The sequence below is a fragment of the Musca domestica genome, unplaced genomic scaffold (genome assembly GCF_030504385.1).
Source record: "Musca domestica strain aabys unplaced genomic scaffold, Musca_domestica.polishedcontigs.V.1.1 95, whole genome shotgun sequence".
Classification (NCBI taxonomy): Eukaryota; Metazoa; Arthropoda; class Insecta; order Diptera; family Muscidae; genus Musca; species Musca domestica.
In genome coordinates this window covers 328,635-351,901 of record NW_026712445.1, presented here as the reverse complement: position 1 = coordinate 351,901, position 23,267 = coordinate 328,635, and the positions used below count along the sequence as shown (strand labels likewise).

Genomic DNA, 23,267 nt, shown 5'->3' with positions numbered 1-23,267 from the left:
AAGCCTTAAATTAAATTTGAAGAAATTTCCAATATATTTTTTATTTATTATTTTTTTTTTAACATTTTTGCCCACTGTTCCATTTTTTCCTCCCCTCCACTCTCTTGCAACTCTCTGGCATCTCGTCGTGTGTCTCTCTGTGTGTTTGTTTGCAACATTTTGACAGTTCGAGTTGAAAAATGGCGCATATGTCAAACTGATACAATGGCCGTAAACATGTCTAAATGCCAAACAAAACACAAAATATAATGCCACAACAACACCTAACCGCAAAACATCACTTGCAGAGCAAAATCTGGTTTCCAACAACAAAGGCAGCAGCAGCAACAACAACAGCAACAATAATAATATTGTAATAAACCAAAAATAAAAAACAACAGCAAAATTAAAATTTACTTTGCGTATTCTCCAAAATTAAACAATAAAAAAACGTAACTTAAACAACAAAAACCACAAAAATAAAATTCAGACGAAATGATTGAACCGCAACAATGGTCAAAGTGGCAATTATTGGAAACAACAAAAATAAAAAAAACTAATGGTGGCTTGGTTTTAGAATTTAGAAATTTTTATTTCAAACTACCGACGGCTTTCAATGGAGGCCAGTATGTGGGTTCTAATTACAAATGGGATAGAAATGCAATGGGAATATTTAATAAATTTCAAAATTATTAGTTTTTGACTAAAAATATTGATACATTTCCTATGAACATTTCCTATATCTGAATATCATATCTAAAATTTATATATAGCTTGCAGATGGAGCTCATTCTTATTTGGCATGTTTCTCCAAATTGATAGTTCGGAATATGAAATCTGAGTCTTATATTCTTATCATTTTCTGGAAATTATTTATTGAAAATATTGTTTTAGATTAAGGTATGCCACTTTAGTACGAAACCTTTCAGTTGGTTGAGGAAATCGGAAGGCCTATTTTGCAACTTTTATCGATTAAAAACAAAGCAAAACAAACAAATGAAGTTTTTGAAAAATAAGCTATGAGTACTGTTGTTAAAAAGTTACAGATTAGGCCTCCAGGGTTGCGTATGATTAATGTTAATATAAAATTTAATAAGGCGTATACTTTATAAGAATTCATTGAAAACACGACTCGGAATGAGCTAGAATTCTGTAATTTGGAATGAGAGTTGCTGATGGAGTACAGAATAGATGTGCCAAAGGGTTTTCGGAGATTCAAACTTTGGGGTTGCCAAAAGTTCTAAAATGATACTTAACTTCTAAAATTGTACGATTTGGATGTATGTGAAAGGAAAGAGTTAAAAAATTGAAATTTGTTTTGTCAATCAATTCTAGGATATGGGGTTGATTAAGGGAAGTGTACTTAGTGTAAGAACTGTACTAAATGGTACTAATTTGGAACAATTTCGTTATGGGAAGATAGTTGTTAATTGAAAGTGTACTATAATTGAACCAATATTACTCAATGATACTATATTTGGTATTGTGTGTAGAAATGGAGATAAAATTCTGAATTTTGAAATCTTGATTTGATATTGATATTGGTGGTTGTTTTGCAAATTTTTACCACAATCTTTTTCGGAAAAGTACTAATTCGTACTAATTTTAGATTCCTGTTGATGTCTACAATGGAGTGATTTAGACTGTTTTAGATGTGCGTACTAAATTTTACAAAATTTGGTATTGGGTTAAGATAGAGATCTAACATTTTATACGACTCTTGATGAGACGTTAATATCCTCCTCGAAAAACTTTAAATTTAAGGATTTTGAAGACCGTTTGCTATAAATGGTAAACAGTTTCCTATTCTTCTATCCTAGAAAGGAAAAACTTGAATAATAATTTGAATAATATGTGAAACCTTGAAGGTCTCTCAAACTGAACAAATTGTGATTTTTGAGTACTAAAAAGGCCTGAGACTATCTGTTGAAATTATTCTAAAATTTTCGCTAACAAGGTAGCGAGCACTTGCTAATATTCGCTCTGTTCACATAACCTGCAAGAACCTCCTAGTTTATCGTACATAAATTTTTACATTCTTGAAATTCTGAAACAGGGCAAATATATGTCTACTCAAAATCCTTAAAGGATGAAATATTTATTCGAGTCTTCATCCATGATATTGATTTTAATATCCAATTGATATTTTCATTCAATTTGTTACCAACGTTTTTTAAGGAACAGAATTAAATTTTATTTATATTTCAATTTCCTTTGTCTGAAGATTTGGTGGCGTATGACTGACAAAAATTGTAAATTCCATGTGGCGTATACGTTACATAAATTATTTATTTTTTCCTTTTTTTGCAATTCTTTGTCCTTGGGTCGGAAAATTAAATTTTGCGTCCACAGATTTGCAGATGTGTGTCTAGGAGGTTACTTCTTCTTTTGGTAACCATTGATGTGTTTACTTCACAAAAGCGTTTGGAAAGGCGTATACCTAATAATATTTAAATACCACTTTCAATTATTATTATTCTCATTTATTTATTATTTATTTATTTATTTTTATTTTATTTTATTATTTTTTTTTTTAAACTTTGATCTTTGTCCTCCTATAATTATCCCGCTTTAATATTAAAAGTTTCCTCCGAATTTCCTTGAAATTTCTATGGGCTATGTTCATCGTTCCAGATGACGTATGAGTGGTATCAATTTCAGGTTGAATGTGGCGTATACTTTACAAACATTTTTGAGTTTGTGAAAACTAGATCTCCCTAAAAGTGTTAGATAATAATTGGGAATACTTTTCGCATTCCTAAGACCAGTTTGATAAATGTCAATTCTTAATTGCAAAGGGGCTATTTTTTAACACAAATTATTCAGATATACATGGCCGTTTTCTGGTGCTAATATTTGATATTCGAATTCCAAATACTGAATAATATATATTTTAATTATTTTAACATTTCTGATGGTCTGAGATATTCACTCATTATTAATGGTTCATTTTAATGCGCCATATATTAGGGTTACAGGTGACGTTTGTGTTTAATTTGTATTATTTTTATATCCATCCCTTGAGAAAAATGTCCGGGGTTACATTACGCGCAATAAAATAATGCACGCTATTATTTATTTTGGTGATTTTTAATCGTTTTTAATGAGATTTACCGTCGCTTCACTGCGTTCCTCGTCTTTACACTTGCTATCCGTCTGATTTCCATTGATTTTTCTTTGTACATTTTTCCATTTGATTTTTCTTTGCACACATTTGTCAATGACATAACACATGCCTTATTTGAGTATATTTTAACGACTTCCATAGAACTTGTTTTTTCTCTTTTTGGATTTTCCTCAAAATTTTTTATATAATTTTTCAAAAATTCACATCCAAAATTTCGGTACCGAAAAAAGAATTTCACACTTTTCTTTCTGCGTATTGAGGGGGAACATGCTAACGCTTTTCAATAAATAGTCCGTTACACGTAATTAACGCAATTAAAATCAAAACATTAATGACCTTATGGAGTACATATAAAAAATGAACACCTTCTCGACTAATTATGTTAATTGTAAATACACACACACATACACACACACGTTAGTCTTCATATATATACATATAATATATTGGCAGGGGTGTGTGCGCCCCCCTGCTTTTGGAAAATGCAGTTATGTCTACAATATATATGTATGGATGTGTGTGTGTGTGTGTGGAGAAAACTTACTTTACTCCACATGTATTGTAATGGTCCTCTAGAGTGGCACCAGCTCTATGTGTGTGTATCTTAAATTTCAATGCACAAACACATACACAGAGAACAAAAAAAAAAACATTGAGAGATTCATAGGGTGCCTCTTAACTATTTGAACTCCCACAGAGTTCTGGAGGAGTACATGGAGAAGATGTGGAGCAAAAGGAAAAAAGAAATCAAGAAATGGGAAAAAAATACAACTCAAGATTTTCTCAAAATTACAGAGAGAGAAGTATTTGGGGGAGGCTTAACGCCCTCCATTTCAAAAAGGGGAGCAATGAAAAAAGCCAGCCATTTTGTTGAACAAGAACGCGGACACACACAAATACTCCCACAATATTTAACCAGAGAGAAAGAAACTCTTTTTCTCTCAGGGTTTTTTTAGAGAGTTGCACTACTCTCCATTCCAAATATGGGGTGGTATTTTAATGACCCCCCTTAGACCAAATAAAAAAAAATGTCGTAAATTGAAAGAGAGCTAACCCCAAAGAGAGTCTGGCTAAATGGGGGTATTATTTACAGCGCAGGCTCCATTTTTTATTTAAATCATGCGCCATAGCAAACATTTTATTTGCTCTCCCAATATTCCACACAATATCAGCATCCTCTTTACGGATTTTGTAACGCAAGAACCCCAATCCCTCCCCTCTTCCCGTCACACTTCCACAAAACTCCAATACCTTTAACAAGGTTTAAATTATGCTGTAAAAATTTATATATTTTTTCCACATATTAAAGTTCGTCTATTTAAGGACTTTAAAATGACGAGCCATGACAATAACAGCAACAACAACAAATTTCCAAACAGAGGAAAAAGTTTGCGTTTTTTTCCCAAAGTTAAGGTACTTGCAGAGAAGAGCGAAAAAAAACATACAACAATTTTCAATAGCCATGTCTATATAAATGTGTGAGTGTGTGTATGCCGCGTGTGTGTTTGAAAGAACTTTAAAAACCTGGAGTATTTAAAAGCATAACTTTTACAGAAGAAAAAATATACATAAAAGCCATAGAAGTAGCCAAGCAGCAGGCAAACTTTGCCAAACAATAAAATCTCACCATTTTTCTCCTCCTTTTCTGCCCCACAACTACACGACATGTGATAATTCCTCAAAGCCGACGACATTAGAATTTAAATGTATTTAAATTTATTAAATTTTTAATGACACCAAAAAATGTGTTATTATTTATTAATCAACATCACACTTGTTGGCATAAAAAAAGTGGGGGATGGGGTCGTAATGCCTCAAACCACAGACACTCTAGACGGGTTATGACATTTATGGCTATTTAAGGTTGCCTGTCTTCATACACCTGACGGTCATGAAAGTCCTAAGGGTTTTTTTGGGGTGAAAAAAATGCAGATATGCTTTCAAAATAAAATAATGAAATGTAAAATGTGAGTTTCTTAAGGCAAAGTTAGCAGACTCTATTGGAGGTTGAAAAATCAAATAGATAGAAATCAAAAGAGGTATTTTATGTTATTTTTAGTAGTATAAAATAAACTAAAAATGTATTTTTCTAATGAAATCTAGATTATAAAATTAATATAACCTTTGAGAGAAAAATTAAGAAAAATCATACGACACAGTGTATATTTTTTCTTAATAGGGAGTTCAATGTGGTGTATACTTAATAGGGGCATATTGAGCATGTAATTTTTGTACTGTTAAAAAAAATCGAAATTCTGCAGAAATCGTAATAACTTTGTTCCTCCTACGAAAAAGTCGCAGTCCTAAGGGCTTTTGGGGGAAAAATTTAGAATTTAAAATAAAATAATTTTTTCTTAATTTTTCTCTCAAAGGTTATATTAATTTTATAATCTAGACTAGAAAAATACTATTAATATAAATACTACTAAAAATAACATAAAAAAAACTTAAAATGATTTTTAACAACTACCAGCTGTCTATTTGATTTTCAGCCTCCAATAGAGTCTGCTAACTTTGCCTTAAGAAAATCACATTTTATATTTCATTATTTTATTTTGAAAGCATATCTGCATTTTTCACCCTAAAAATACTCTATTTCAAAATGGAAAATTAAATAAGTAGGTAGTGGTTGATAGAAATCAAGAGAGGTGTAGCATTTTTTAATTTGTTCGTTAATAGCATCTGAATTAAAAAAAATATATAACCCTTGAGAGAACACTGTGGCGTATGATTTTTGTTTTTTAAAGAAGGTCAATATGGGGATTTTTTTTAGCATACTATGTTTATAATGTAAAAAATCTAAATCCGGAAGAAATCGTGATCCCTTTATCCCCTCTGTGAGAAAGTCTTAGCCGCCACAAAGTTTTGGAAAAATATAGACATGCTTTCAAGATAAAATAAAAAAAAATATTGTTTTATTAATAACGTAAACTTTAGGCAAGGTTATCCTTATAAAATCCTCGAAATATGGGGTGGGATGAAAAAAACTTCAATCAACTTCAGACTGCTGTCCTTTCTTAGTCACTCGTCCAACAGCTATTAAAATTGTTTCAGTGACAGCTCTTTATGTTGTTCACAAGCGTACTAAAGCTTTGTGGTGAGAATTTTCCCGGAAAAAAAGTTATTCGTCTTGGAACTCAAACGTGATAGTATGATAAATGCCGAATAAATGTCGAATATCATCACGAAAATATTCTGGAGGGTGGAGGAGGTTAAAGTCTTGGGCACACACAAACATTTTGGCCGCAGACCTTGGACATTCCAACAGGACTCAGCACAATCGCACTCACCACGCGCCACCCAAGAATGGTTATAAAATGAGGTTCCTCGCTTCATTTCCAAAGCACAAGGGCCACTAAAATCTCCGGATACCAATCCGTTGGACTATAGTGTCTGGAACATTTTGGAAAGCAAGGTTGACACTAAAAAATACCAAAATGTCGATCGCCTCAAGCAAGCGCTTCGCCGGGAATGGGCCAAAATACCTGAGAGCGTGCGACGGTTTCATTGACCCTTTGTAGGCCATAATTCGTGCCAAAGGTGACCAATTCGAACAAATCTAAACTTATTCTAAAATTTGATGCTATTTCCTACCTTTTTTGTTTCATTTAATAAAATTAAAAAAAAAATCTAAAAATTATGGCGTTTGACTTTGTTGCAGTTTTTTATCTCAACATAAACATAACAACATAACAACATAAATGTTTCAAATTTGTTTCTACTCCGAGGTCCTTAATGTCTTTATGTTTCAGTTTTTTTCCATATGCATAGATCCTCTAAAAATGTTGTGAGTCTAATTTATGATCATTATCTCTTGGATATAGAAATCCCTCTTTGGTTTGGCACTTAGAGGCGTATACCTGATTTAAAAATATTTGTCATCATAGCGTAGACGTTTCGAAAGTTGTATTTCCCGCATACGTAGTTTTGCGAATAACAAAATGATATAAGTCATTCGAATAGAACAATAGAATTTCTGTAGGACACATTGGTTGACAATTTGACACTTGGATATTGAAGTGGCATTCTTGAAGGTTTTGAGTCAAATTCGAAGACTAATGAAGACTCATAACAACGAATATTTTCAGCAGACTCTACAATGTTTTATTCTAAGTGGAAATTGGACAATTTGCATTAGATCCGAATAGGCTGCATCTTTGGACATTATTGTGGTTTTTCAAAAATATATTGTGACTATATATTCGAAATCCCAAGAGGCCATAGAGGGAAAATCTAGCCTAACCCTAGTAATTTTTACGATGCCTATTAGTCCCACCATGTAGTCCATAATGTCGAATACTGGATGACGTTACGTATACGAGGCAATGAAATATTTTTTATTATTTTTAAAATCTCCCTCAAATTTATAATCAAATGTTGGCTTTTTCTAAAATCTCCTTAAACATAAATTGCTAATATCTCAAAATTTTAAAGAAATCGGAGCTATAACTCCTAAACCCAAACAATTTGCCCATTATTTGCTGAAAATGCAACAAAACTCCTTTAGACATTTAGACCATAATGCCATTCATATTTGCCAACTAACTCTAAGAGACATCATTTTTATATGGCATAGATTTGGGATATTTAAGGCATTACCATGCACTCACACACACACACACACACAGAGACAAACATATGTACATGCATGTCACTTGTATACCTTGTGTACATATTTGTTTGTTTATAAAGAAGTTTTCTTTTCTTTGCAATAACAAGAACTATAGCAATAACAACAACCTAGCTTCTACTACCATTTTAATAGTAGATTCCGGCTATTAAGGCAATAAAGTAAAAGTTTGCCATAAACAGAAAACTAATGGCCACACAGACAAAGACACACACACATCGAAGCTATCTCAAGCAAGTATGAAAGCATGCAACACATTTATCCTGTTCTGTCTCAGAGACAAAACTCTTTTGGTTACCTTCCCTGAAAGGCATTCAAATATATGCAGCATAGCTCATACTTAGTTAAGAGGCAACTCCAAACCTTGAGTGTGGTATGAGAGTTGTATGAGTAGCTTATTCAAAAATGAGACAAAAATTTCAAATCTCTAGGACTGTGTGTGGCTGCTGTGTGTGTGAGTCTCTAATAAAATGCCAATATTTAAGGCAAGATGGACAAGTCCTGCAACTCTATCCCTACCTCTGGCTTTGCCAACATCTTAGATTGTTGCTAAGAAGCTAAATATTTGCCAGCCTTATGTTTACTCCCCCCCCCCCCCCCCCCCCCCCCCTTCAACGAGAAGTACACCATAGAGATAAATGCTTTCTGGGAGTGCACAATCAAGGTGCTTGCAAGGACCAACATTCTTGAGTTTCAAATAGGAGATGAAGAAGGTGGAGGAGGAGGAGGGGTACAGAATGCCTGCTGTTTGTATTCACACAAAGTTAAAGAAACGGAAATGCATAAAGCCAGACACAAACAGTCAACAGACTCACTCACACAAAGACGTACATTTGTATGTATGTGTGTTGGTGTGTGCATTGCCATTTCTTTAAACTTTATGTTATTCACATTCTGCCAAGATAGACACGTACATCCTTCGTGTTTCCTGTCTTCGCATTTGAATGTGAGCATAAACTTATTAAAGCGGAAATGATATTCAAATACTGTCTTGACATTATTTCGTAGAAATATATGTTTGTTGATGCTGATGTTGTTGTTTTTTATGGGAGATAGAGAGAGAGTAGAAGCAAAACATTGCTACAGGATATGAAAATTGATGACTTTTAAATAGTCAGCAATGTAAGAGGGGAACAATATAGAGACTGTGTGTAGTCAAGATGTTTGTAGCAATATTTCTTTAAAATCTAAAATAGCTTTAAGTTTATTTTGTGGTTTTAAAAAATAAACAAAAAATGATTAAAATCCAGGTACACATATAAATTGCTTTAATTTAAAGATAAAGTGGCGTATACTGCACGACATCACTCATACGCAATAATTAAATAGAGATTTTGATTTTGAATATAGTTAAAACCAATATCTGAAAAAAAATCCCGCGAGTATGGAATGTCATCTTATTAAGAACAGATCATTTAAAAAAAATTAATCGAAAATTCCCTATAAAAATAGATTTTCTTAAATAATTGTCAAAAACCATTCCAAAAATACCATTTTCGTGTTTACCCAGGTAACCAATAATTTGGGCGGTAGACATTTTCAGATAAAAGGCCTTGGGTGGGGTAAATTAGGAAGGCCGAAGGCTCAAAATTCCGAGTTACACCATAATGATTTGCTACCTTCGAATCCTGAAGGGTATCCTCAAATCGACGGAACTTGGCTCTCATTTTTAAACGGTTTCATTTAGCTCACCCCGTTTGTTTTATTTATTCTTGGGTCAAATTTAGTAATTCAAAAAACAGCCTCTTTCTGTCAACCGATTAATCTGAAATTTTGTATACACTTTGGATTTTGGTGACAACAGAATTATTTTTCTACATTATCATTAGAAATCCAACATGGCGACCGCTACAAAATAGCGGATAATGTAGGTATTATCAATTACATCAATATGGGTATCAAATAAAAGGGCTCAACAAGCAGAATACAATGTACTACAGGGTGAGATAAAAAAACTGCATCAAGGTCAAACGCCATAATTTTTACATTTTTTCTAAATTTTATTGAATGAGCGCAAAATATTTTGGATATAACATCAAATTTTAGTATACGTTGAGATTTGTTCGAATTAGTCACCTTTGGCACGAATTAGGGCCTACGAACGGCCAATGTAACCGTCACACGCTGCCCGAATGTTGCTCTGCGATATTTTAGCCCATTCCCGGAGAAGCACTTGCTTGAGGTGATCGATACTTTGGTATTTTTTAGTGCCAACTTTGCTTTCAAAGATACCTCAGACACAAAAGTCCAACGGATTGGTATCCGGTGGAAATGAAACGAGGAACCACGTTTTGTAACCATTCTTGGGTGGCGCGTGCTGAGTCCTGTTGAAATGTCCAAGGTCTGCGGCCAAAATGTTTGCGTGCCCAAGGCAATAATATTCGGCATTTATTCTGATGTCGGTCGATTAATACGAGCGGAGAGTGACCATCGGCTATTATGGCGGCCCACACCATCACCATGGCCGGCTTGAGGCTTGAGTTCGGTTGGCACCAACCGAAGGTGCACTCTTTGGCAAGTAAACACGACCATTTTGTTTGTTTACAAATTGCTAGAAAACGAATGTTTTTGCATTGGAAAAAGCCAAATTCGTCATGTCATCACTTTCGGCCAAGCGAAGCAAGTCTTTTGCTCTTTTGAGTCTATTTTCTTTCTGTGGCGGTGTAAGTTCTTGGACTTTTTGGAATAATAATGAATTTTTTCATCTCAACCGGTATATTTATTTTTAAGACCTTTAAGAGCATATTTTCTAATTAAATAATTGTTACGAAATTTTTTGGCAAATATCTTTTTTAAGGATAAATATTAAGATTTAAAAAAGTATTGTTTACACTTCTTTTGAAAATATAAATTTTGGGGGCCTTTATGAATTTCCACTGTTTTTCATATATATTTTGTATGGGCTTATAATTTCTTATTTTTTTGCTCAATATTTATTTTGTTGCAACTCAATTTTTTAAGAACTCTCAAGAGTGGTAATTGATGATTATTATTTATTTATTTTTTTATTTTATTTGATTTAATTTTATTTATTTATTGTTTTTTTTTGAAAAATGTTTTTAATGGACAAAATAACTTAAGTCTTTTTTTCAATAAATTAAAAGAAAATTTCAATAAATTTAACTTAACTTTTAAAATTCGAAGGATTTGAAAAATGTACAATTACAAGATGGGGTTTTAAAATTCTCTCTTAACTTCGTAAATTCATCAATCCATCATACCATTGCACAAAACAAATTTTTCCAAAGTTAGTTTTCAATTTTCCAACTCTTATCTACAAAATATATAATTATAATTTTTTTTTTTTTTAATTGTTAAAATGTTTAGAGGCAATTACGCGATCGTGACTCAAATTTTATGGCATTTTGTTGGTGTTGTCATCTTGCCATAGTCGCTGCGGTGGATAATAAACAAAATCGTTCATCAAAAAATATCATAATTAACCGCGCTTATCTAACAAATATGAATAACATGGAGCAGCAATGCATTCCATTCCCCAACACCACCAGCTTCGCTGCAGCAGCAACAAAGTATGGGCTTTGTAGAGATAAATGTCTAAAAATGATGGATCTATGGAAATTTCAAAACCCCAAAACATTATTCGAAAACTATTATTTGTTGCTGTAGAGCCAACGTTGTTGTTGTTTTATTTTTATTGCTATTGATAAATATTCCCCAAGTGTTATTTAGTAAAATTGCTTAAATGCGATTTAGCGACGACTAAATGCATTTTATCATAAAACTAAAGCTAAACAAATATGGCAAACACACGCACGCTCACACACACACACATTATCAACAATAACATTTTGAGCTAACATTATAAAAGCGTCACACACCAACACCCGTAATAGACATCAGACACGCACACACACAGGCATTTGAAACTATTCCATCTCTGGCCATAGAAAAATAGACACGCATATTTGCAATAAAAGAGAGAGAGAGAGAGAGAGAGGGGGGATGGGGGAGAGATAATGTGAACATTTAAGTATTTGTACACTTTGCAATTTAAGGTTGCAAAGTTATTGTTGCTGTTATTTATGCTGTACACATATATACAAACAAACATCCACACACACAAAGAGATGCACTTTGCAACAGACTCTCACAGAGGTATGTGAGTGTGTGTGTGTGTGTGCGTGCATAAATTTCAACACAGGCTTACAAATATTTACTTCGCAAACAACAAAACTATGAATGGCTGAAGCAGGCGAACAACCAATGATGGAACATCACATCATTTACAGTGTGAATGTGTGTGTGTGACCATACATACATGTGTGTGTGTGCGTGTGTTGAACATTTGCATTGGCGTTTACATTTTATATCCAGACTCATGGCCTCTTCTCGTTGGGATTTAAGTACTTGTATTGTTATTGCTCTTATTTTCGTGTTGTTAATGTCGGGCACTTGCATTTGCAACATAAAACAATAGCATGATACAACACGAGCAGCAACAACAACAACACCACCACCAACAACACATACAACAGGCAGCCGTTTAAATTATTAGATTGGTAAAATTTGTATAAAATCTAAACAAAATTTTGACTAAATATTTACCGCACGCACACACCTACAAAATCAACGACCAAATGGGCATAATAAGGCAACGGTGGGATTTTTATGAAATGATTTTTTTTCCAATGGGTAATCAGAGATATAATTCCGAACTTTTCCGAACAAGAAGATTTTTTTCACAGTCAATAAAAAATAAATTAAAAAATATCAGTCGGTTTTACCCGCAGATGTATACCCTTATACCTTAGTATTTATGGTAAGCGTTATGGCTATGGTGTTATGGTATGTCACAAATAATCAATTGCATTATTAGTCTGTTCCAGAACTGCAAGAATGTAAAAGTTTTTAAAAACTAGTAGATTCTTCCAGGTACTAGAACAGAGCAAATATCTCATAAGATTGGTTTGAACATCTGTTTTATATGGTTATGGTTATGGCTTGTCTAATTGAACCTTAAAAGTACTACTTAAAATTTAATACTTTGTGTTCGGCAACAGGAATGAGCTAGAATTCCGGAATTTGGAATGAAAGTCACTGATGTAGTGCAGAATATGTGTACCAAAGGGGTTTTGGAAATTCGAACGTTAAGGTTACGAAAAGTACTAAATTGGTACCAAACTTCTAGAATGGTACCATTTGATATCGTGTGAACGGATAGAGCGTAAAACTTGATATTCGGTATGAGAATCAAGTTTGGAAAGTAATATATGTAATATGTAAAAAATGTGTACTAAGTGTAAGAACCGTACTAAAAGTACGAAATTTAGAACTGTTTGGTTTAGGGTGAACGGATGAAGTTGAAATCTTGAAAATTTGTATTTGGAACCGTTGTGGTTGTAGGTGAATTGGGTAAAGGTGATATTGGAAATGTGTACTACAAGTGTACGAAAAGTACTAAATAGTACTATATTTGGTACAAGTTGCTATTGGGTGAACAGATAGTGTTTGAAATCTGAATTTCGATATTAGGGTCGCTGTTCATTTGTGTGGCCTGGACATGTGGCGGTGATTTTGGAAATGTGTACTATAATTGTACGAAAAGTACTAAATGGTACTAAATTTTGGTTTTAGATGAGCGATAAAGATAAAATTCTAAAATATGAAATTTCGATTACTAGTGGTATATGTCTTTGATATTTAGCGATAGTTTGGAAACATTTGTACGAAAAGTACTAAATTGGGTATTGGGTGAATGTATAAGTCTGGAAGTCTCAAATTTGATATTGAACTATTTGGAATTGAGATACGGAAGTGGTTTTGGAAATGTGTACTACAATTGTACGAAAACTACTAAATAGTACTATATTTGGTAATGAGTGAAGGGATAGAGATAAAATTCTGAAATTTGATATTTAGGTCTTTGCTGGTATCTGGAATTGCGATTTGGATATGTATAGTATATCTGTACTAAAAGTACTAAATTGAGTATTAGGTGAATGAATTAAGCTGAAATCGTAAAATTTAATAGACATGTCACTCTTGGTGTCGGTGGGTAAGTTATGGAGGTGGTTTTAGATATGCGTACTATAATTGTACTAAATTTGATATGGGGTGATGGGATAGAGATAAAATTCAGAAATTTCGTATTTAGATAGATTAGATATCTGATTTGTACTGGGCTTGAATATACGTACTATATTTGTAGGAAAAGTACTGAATGGTACTAAATTTGGTATTGGGTGAAGGTGTGGAGCTGTAATGTCGAAATTTGATGAATGTCACTATTGTTGTTCGTGGCTGAGAGAAGGAGCGGGTTTTGTATATGCGTACTAAAATTGTACTAAATTTGTAGTAGTGTGGGACAACAAAGAGCTTAAATCCTCAAATTTGATATTGAGGTCTCTGTCGATATCTGAGGCTGGGATATGGATATTGTTTTGCATTTGCGTACTAAATGTTTCTATATTTGCTATTGGGTGAAGGGCTAGAGCTGAAATTCTGAAATTTGAAATTGAGGTCACTGTTGGTTTCTAGGGTTTACAAAAGGAGACGTTGAAATAGTTTTGGATAGAAAAATTTGATGCGGCTCCACATTTAAAAAAAAAAAAAAAAAAAAAAAACACTATTGGGATGTGTACAATTTGAAGAAAATCCGCTCCTTATTTCGCATTTTATAAGAGTTAAAATTATTCCAAATTTCGACCCTTTGTGGGGGAGGTACCAGAAGGAGTGGTCCGACATATTCCATATTCACACCAGATGTGTTGATAGAAATATTGGGATGTGTCGAGTTTGAAAGGAATCGAATGCTTATTTCACGTTTTAAAAGCTTCATGGTTATTTAAAATCTTGACCCTTTGTGGGGGAGGTACCAGAAGGAGTGGATCAATATATCCCATTTTCACACCGTATTTTGTGTTGATAGAAATATTGGGAATTGGGAAGAAAATCGGATGTTTATTTCTCATTTTATAAGAGTTAATATTATTCCAAATTTTGACCCGTTGTAGGGCAGGTACCAGAAGGAGTGGGTTGAAATACTCTATCTTTCCACTAGATACTTTGTTAGTAGAAATATTGGGAAGTGTGAAATTTAAAGACAATCGGATGCTTATTTCGCCTTTTTATGAGAGTTTTAATTATTCCAAATTTTGACCCTTTGTGGGGGAGTTACTTGATGGAATGGGCCGATATTGTCCATTTTCACATCTGACCTAGCACTCATACAAATATTAAGATTTACAAAGTTTGCACAAAATGAGATGATCTTTTGGTGTTCAACGAGTTAAATTATTTTTTGCGAAAATTTTGACCTTTTGTGGGGGAGGTACCAGAAGGAGTGCACCGACATTGTACATTTTCGAAGTCGATCTAAGTTTGACAAAAATATTACGATGTACCAAGTTTGGGCCAAATCGGATACTCCCCTTCGAAAGTTATCATGTGCTCCAACCAGCCAGAAAGACAAACGGAAGGACGGACACCCCCAGATTGACTCCAAATGTCCTGAAACAGATTTGGTCCAAAGAGACCTAGGGTCTAAATTCGTTTTTTTTTTTTTTTTTGATGAATCAAATTTTGGCTTATCAAATGATATACCCCCCCCCCCCCCCCCCTTAAGCCATATGGCTAAGGGTGAATCTTTAACCAATAATTTCATAATTTATGTCTTTAAAGACATTGGGGACCAAAAATATGAGTTCACAAAACACGTAAGGTCTTACATGTTCGATTTTCTTCGAGGACCCCAAAAGCTTTAGTTATGGACCATTTTCGCCTACTTTTATGGGGCCATCTATTAATTGAAAATAATCACTCCCATTTTCTCGTGTTTGAAATAATTAAAAATTTAACCCGTTTTCGTCAAATTCTCCCACTGTCGAATAAATAATACATTGTCGTGTTATGGCATGGTGTAGCCCAAAATGATGGCATGACATTCATTCAACACAAAAACAGCAACAACTACAACATCATCATCCTCATCATCGGCAATGCAATCAACATCCATGTCCGGGTTGATGCAGCTGAATTCAATGTTGGTGATGCACACAAACCCCTCCTTGCAACAATGAATTGGTTTGAATGACGGACGGACTGACTGACTGAGACCATGGCAAACAATAGCATGGAATATACATAACATGCCAACACTTTGATATGAAAATATTTGTTGTTGCTGTTCAACTTTGGATATTTTCACAAAATATTGTAAGATTTCCCAACACACACACACAGACGCACACAAAGAAAGAGTTTTGTTGAGATACACTTGCCTACAAAGGCCATTTTGGTCTATTCGTACATGTGTGTGTGTGCATGTGTGTTTGATGATATCTTCTTCCAACTAATTAGCATAAGATGTTCGACATACATTGCAATGTTTGTTTGTAGAGAAATATAGAGAGAGGTATATACATATGTATGTATGTGGATTGGATAGAAATGCTTGTCTTTGCGAGTACTTACCACTTAACGAATTATGGCCACATATCGACGGCGCCTTGCCCAGCAAATAGTCATCCTTGCAGATGTATTTGTTCTCGTCCAGCACATAGAGCTGTTCGCCGGTGCTGAGCTGTTTATGGCAGATACAACATGTAAAACAATTGAGGTGAAACACCTTATCACGAGGTTTCCTAACGAGATCGGAGGGAGCAATGCCTTGGCCGCAGCCGCTGCATTTTGTGCCATAGCGCCTGGAAATAGAAGAGGAAGAGAAAAAGGGAAAATAAGAAAAAAAGTGCAGAAAAATTAAATCCCATCACAAATCAATCAACACTCTTTCGTGCCAATCAAGTGTATGACACTCATCATTCTATTAAATCCCCCCTCTCCCCATACTCGAGATACAAATCCCATCAAATCATGGCATGGCATATCTGCCTGCAATTTTATTTTCATTTCCCTGTGATTTTTCCAATATATTTTTTTGCATGCGTTTTTCCAAGGATACTAAAGATGATGACAATATTGACATTCTCAGTTATTCAAACAATGAGTGAATTGGAAAAATCATAAAAAATGGAGGAACATGAAAAAAAATTGAAGGACACCGCCATATTATTATTTTTTTATTCTTCCTCCTTTTCTATTTCGTTGTCATCGTTTTTCATTTCGCTTTTCTTTTTTGTTTAACAGGTTTTAAATCACACATCCTTTTGCTAACATTTTTCTATGTTTATTGTTCGTGTTTTAATTGATTTTTCTTTATTTAACGTTTTTTTTTTTCTGTTTGTTTTGTTGTTGCCACCGAGCTGTGATTGCAAAAATAAATCATCATTGCTTTGCATGCAGATGAACAAATAAAGCGGAATTAGTTTTGCCACACATGTATGTGACATTTTTTGAAAATATTCAATAAAATACTGGAAATAATCGGGGTTTAGTTGACTTTGTTAGGGTGGATACATGATTTTCGGGATTTTTTGGGTTTACGACAAAAATGTTACAAACGTCACAAATGTCAAAAACCTGTTAAAAGTGATTTAAAACCAATAGGAAGTGTGGGAAAGCGGATAATATGAGTAAAATAACATTTTACAAGTTTACGACAAAATGTCAAAAATGTTACAAACCTGTATAAAACCTACTAATCTTAGGCAATTAGATTAGGAAATGAACTAAAATGGCCTGGTTTGACTTCTTTTAAGTTTAAAATGTAAGTTATAATGTTTTTCATAAACTGTTGTAAATGTCAAAATGTATAAAACCCGTATAAAATGTTTTTAACTTAAAATACATGAGTTAAATCTTTCCAATTTTTACACACAATGGAATTGGGGATCTCTCTTGACTAAACTTTAGTTTATTTGAGATTTGCGAGGTTTACGACAAAAATGTTACAAACGTCACAAATGTCAAAAACCTGTAAAAAGTGATTTAAAACTAATAGGAAGTGTGGGAAAGTGGATAATACGAGTAAAATAGCATTTTACAAGTTTACGACAAAATGTCGCAAATGTCAAAAACCTGTATAAAACCCACATATGTTAAGCAATTAGCGTGGAAAAAGGATTTAAATGGTCTGAATCGCTTTCTTTTAGTTAAAACTGTAATTTTTAAGGTTTTTTTTCACACAATGTTGCAAATGTCAAAAACGTAAAATACTTGTATAAAACGTTTTTTACTTAAAGTACATTATTTAAAAATATTCAGATAAAGAGAACAAGTTTTTGATGAATTTTTTCACTAGTCTTTATGTTTTAAGTAATTAGTGGAGTTTACGACAAACGTCACAAATGTCAAAAAGCTGTAAAAAGTGGGTTAAAACCAGTATGAAGTGTGGGAAATCGGATAATATGAGTAAAATAACATTTTACATGGTTACGGTAAAATGTCAAAAACGTCGAAAATGTCAAAAACCTGTATAAAACCTACTTATCTTAAGCAATTAGATTCGGAAATGAACTTAAATGGCCTGGTTCGTTTTCTTTTAGTTCAAAATGTAATTTTTAAGATTTTCTCACACAGTGTTGTAAATGTCAAAAATGTATAAAACCCGTATAAAATATTTTTAACTTAAACATGATTAAAAATTATTCAATTAAAGACACGAACGGATTTAGGAGACCTTTTTGTATAACCTCTGTAATTTGGGAGGTTTACGACAAAAATGTTACAAACGTCACGTATGTCAAAAAGCTGTAAAAATGGTTTAAAACCAATAGGAAGTGTAGGAATGTGGATAACACGAATAAAATAACATTTTACAAGTTTACGACAAAATGTCAAAAATGTTACAAACCTGTATAAAACCTACTAATCTTAAGCAATTATATTCGGAAATTAACTGAAATGGCCTGGTTCGGTTTCTTTTAGTTTAAAATGTAGTTTTTAAAGTTTTTTTACACACTGTAGTAAATGTCAAAAATGTAAAAAACATGTATAAAATTTTTTTATCATAAAACATGATTAAAAATTATTCAATTAAAGACACGAACGGATTTAGGGAACCTTTTTGTATAACCTCTAGTTTGTATGTGATTTGGGAGGTTTACGACAAAAATGTTACAAACGTCACGTATGTCAAAAAGCTGTAAAAAGTGGGTTAAAATCAAAAAGAAGTGTGGGAAAGCGAAAATATATGTGTAAAATAACATTTTACAAGTTTACGACAAAATGTCAAAAACGTCAGAAATGTCAAAAACCTCTATAAAACCTACAAATCTTAAGCAATTAGACTCGGAAATTAACTCAAATCGCCTGGTTTGACTTCTTTTATGTTAAAATGTAATTTAAAATGTTTTTTATAAACTGTTGTAAATGTCAAAAATGTATAAAACCCGTATAAAATGTTTTTAACTTACGATACATGATTTAAATCTTTCCAATTTATACACACAAATTGGAATTAGGGATCTCTCTTGACTAGACTTTAGTTTATATGTAATTTGGGAGGTTTACGACAAAAATATTACAAACGTCACGTATGTCAAAAAGCTGTAAAAAATGGTTTAAAACCAATAGGAAGTGTAGGAATGTGGATAACACGAATAAAATAACATTTTACAAGTTTACGACAAAATGTCAAAAATGTCAAAAACCTACTAATCTTAAGCAATTAGATTCGGAAATTAACTTAAATGGCCTGGTTCGGTTTCTTTTAGTTTAAAATGTAATTTCTAAGTTTTTTTTACACACTGTTGTAAATGTCAAAAATGTTAAAAACACGTATAAAATGTTTTTAACTTAAAAAATTATTCAATTAAAGACACGAACGGATTTGGGGGACCTTTTTGGTATAACTCCTACCTTGTATATGATTTGAGAGGTTTGAGACAAAAATGTTACAAACGTCACGTATGTCAAAAAGCAGTAAAAAGTGGGTTAAGATCAAAAGGATGTGTGGGAAAACGGATAATATTAGTAAAATAACGTTTTTCAAAGTTTACGACAAAATGTCAAAAATGTCAAAAACCTGTATAAAACCTACTTATCTTAAGCAATTAGACTCGGAAATCAACTGAAATGGCCTGGTTTGATTTCTTTTAAGTTTAAAATATACTTTATAATATTTTTCACAAACTGTTGTAAATGTCAAAAATGTATAAAACCCGTATAAAATGTTTTCCGCTTAAAATACATGATTTAATCTTTCCTATTTGTACACACAATGGAATGAGGGATCTCTCTTGACTAGACTTTAATTTATATGTGATTTGGGAGGTTTACGATAAAAATGTAAGAAATGTCAGAAGCTTGTATTAAACCTACTAATGGTCATGTTGCTTAAACTGGGAAATAAACACGCATGGTCTGATTCGGCTTCTTTCATTTTGAAATGTATTTTTTTAGTTTTTGTAGCACACTGTTGTAAATGTCAAAAACGTAAAAAACACATATAAAAGGGTTTTTACTTAAAATATTTTATTAAAAATTTAGTCAATTAAATATGTTTTATTTTTATTTGTAGCTCTGTGATGTACTTACCTAAAGAAATCATTCCTACAGTAAAGTTTCGATTCTCTACTAAAGCATTTATCCGTTAAAGGCTGAAGGCATTCGCAGCAGCGTACGCAGGACGCATGCCAACCGCGTTCTAAAACATTTAATAAAAATTTATCTAAAATTGGTTTATTGCAACCGGCACAGGGGTCGCCAACACCGACCGGCGGTTCACTGCGACCTGGAAAAGAGAGAGAGCAAAAAAAAAAGAATTAATTAGTATTGGGGGAAAATTAAAAAAAAAAACATTAAAGGATTTCCCAAAAAAATATTCGAATTTCAAAATAGCAAAGAATCGGCCCGATTAGCCGAGGGATTTTTCTCGAATCATTTCAAAGAAACAAGGAATACAAATCAGCCCGAATTAGAGTTATTCAAGTCTTTCTAGTCGAGCGATTAAATATGGTGTCAATGTGGATGTATGTGTCCTAATCTGGAAACGAAGAGTCGATATTGTGTCAATTTTAGAGCTCGGATTGGCTCGTCTTTACTTGCGATATGCGAAGTGATAGTTTTGTGGAATAAATGTTCTGCGTATGAAAAATTCTAAAAAAATGGCTCATATCACGATATGAACCACATATTGCCGAATTTGGATCTTTTCAAGATGCTGGGTATAATTTTCAAACGGTCCGATAGATATTGGAGTTTCTTCACAGACCCATTTTTAAAATTTCGTTCAAAGATTCAAAATTCTGATTCACCTATTTTCAAAATTTCGATCAAATTTTGAAAAAAATTATAATCATAATTCAAGTTATCCGACAAATAATGGGATTTATCCAAAAACCTATTTTCAAAATTCCAAACGAAATTTCAAAAAATTTTCTTCATTATTTTTCAAAAATCCGACAGATATTGGGGTTTCTTCAAACAGCAACTTTCAAAATTTCGACCAAAATTTCAATTATACCCAAAACCTTCAGTATGGCTTCTTGAAAAGTTTTCATAAGCCGAACTTTTATACCTCATAACAACAACTTGGTTTGAAAATTCCCTCCAAAATTTTAAAATATGGCATGGAATATATCTACAATCGGCCGGACCCGCTGTTTATGGCACAGGTCGAATTGTATACTAATATTTAAGCCCAAATCTTCAAAACACCAGAACGTCATGCCCTCCAATCTCTAAATAAACCCCACATGTGTTTCCCACTTCCTGCACTCATTGTCGGGTCTTTGTCGACCATTACTTGTCAATATCAAAGAACACTTTCAACCCTGCCCCCCCCCCCCCCCCCCTGTTTCTTCACAATATTTCCTGGCCATAACACCTTAAATACCCATTAATGAGCATCATTATGTTTTGTACAATCGACCTCAAAAAAAAAAGGGATGCCTGGACTAATTAGCTGCAATTTGTGGCATCAACACCAACCAACCGAACGTACTTTGGTTCTTCCTCATAATCAAGGAGGTGCTGCTGTTGCCATTTGAAGAACAAACAGTAGCTGTTAAGTGTTTCGCAAAATTAAACTCTGTGGTGCCATTTGAACATGTAAACTATACTCTCCCATCCCGCCTAAAAAAATATCAAAAATCTTATGCCAAAAAGCTGCAATTACCATTAAATACCGCAAACGTTTAATTTATGCCATTGCTTTGAGCTAAAAATTCTGCTTTTTTTCTTCTCTTATTTTGGTTAAATTTCAAAAAGAGTGCATCCATGTTTGAAGTTCCTACGGTCCGGGTCACATCATTCATGTGTCCAAATTGATGCTTGGCTTTGCTGCTCATAACAACCATTTGAACATGGTCAACACCTTGACTACTCAGAATAGTTTTCAAAGCCAAAATTCCCAAATGCCACAGATGATGAATGAAAGGATGTTAATTCCAGACCGCAATTGGTCTCTGGTGCGTATTATTTACATATGTGTGTATGTATGTATGTGTGAGAGGGAATTACCTTTGTATGCACTTAAAAATAGTCAAACAATGAGCATCTCTTTTTAAGCAACCAAAACCCCCCTGGAGCTATTTGAAAGAGGGTGTTGTTAACATCATTGCTGCCACAACGAAAACAGTTTCCTTACGAGCAGCAGCATGGAGGTGGTGTGGCAGGGAGTAAACATATTTTTGTTGAAACACATCCCAAAAGTGCAACCGTATAATGATATAGTGTCAAATACTTTATTTAGTTTTTGACTCGAACAGTAAAAAAAATTCTGGTCTTTATCTAACCGCCAAAGGGTCAGCTTCTGTCCATCGTCGTACTCATCATCATCACCATATCATGACTTTGTGATGACGAGAGGAATTGAGAGCTCTCCTTACCCGAAAAAAAACGACAGGATAGAAACCCAAGACAACAAGCTGCAACAAAAGCCCCAAGGGTAGTTAATGAATATGCCGAAGCAGAGATGGCTCCTATGGCTCTGCCAAGGCAACTTCATTTTAGTTGAAGCCATACAAACTGCTTCTCTTTGTTCTTCCATCTCTCCTCCGTCTATGCTCATAATTCAAACCATATTTCTGACCATTTATCGCCTTAACTTTACTACTCCAAAGAAATGAAATTTATGCCAAAACTTGTAGAATTAAAAACACCTGAAGAAACGAAACGCAGGAAAATGAGGTATGGAGAGTGTGTGTAGCCTTTGCTTCAAGTCTATGGTCATTGGTTTCTTTTTTGCCTTGGAAGGGGAGGAAATCTAATATCTTTTTTTTTTTTTTTTTTGCTGATATCCGGAGTTATGAGTTTTGTGGTTTGGCAATTTATTACCAATTTGCCAAACAAATTTGAAAGCAAAAAAAATTCGGCCGGGTAAGAAAATGGAGGCGGTGCCTTAATAAAACAAAAGCTGGAACCCACAAAAATCTTCAAATATAAGTTAATGATTTTTTAGATTTGGAAATTTTTAGATACAGACATGTGGAAAGAAGTAAAACAGACAAATTGGTGGGCTTTAAAATATCTAAAATATTCCTGTCCCATGAGCGATATGGCAGAACCTTATCGTAAGTATCAAATATAGCACTATTTATTACTTTTCGTACCATTATAGTACACATTTCCAAACCTCCACCTCCATATCTCGAACCCAGATATCAATAGAGACCACCATCTCAAATTTGAGATATCTACCCCTATCCCTTCACCCAATACCAAGTTTAG

General features: G+C 33.5%; 1 protein-coding gene across 2 annotated transcripts in view; it reads right to left on the bottom strand.

The window, feature by feature from the left end:
• The window catches only part of LOC101898123 (LIM/homeobox protein Lhx1), a 162,633-nt gene that overhangs the window by 94,754 nt on the left and 44,612 nt on the right, over positions 1-23,267 (bottom strand). For both annotated transcript variants that reach the window (XM_020035198.2, XM_005178900.4), the window contains exons 2-3: positions 20,133-20,328; positions 16,170-16,399 (exon numbers count right to left, since the gene is read on the bottom strand). In XM_020035198.2, the coding sequence (XP_019890757.1) occupies positions 16,170-16,399; positions 20,133-20,328 (426 nt within the window). The remainder of the gene's footprint in view (positions 1-16,169; positions 16,400-20,132; positions 20,329-23,267) is intronic.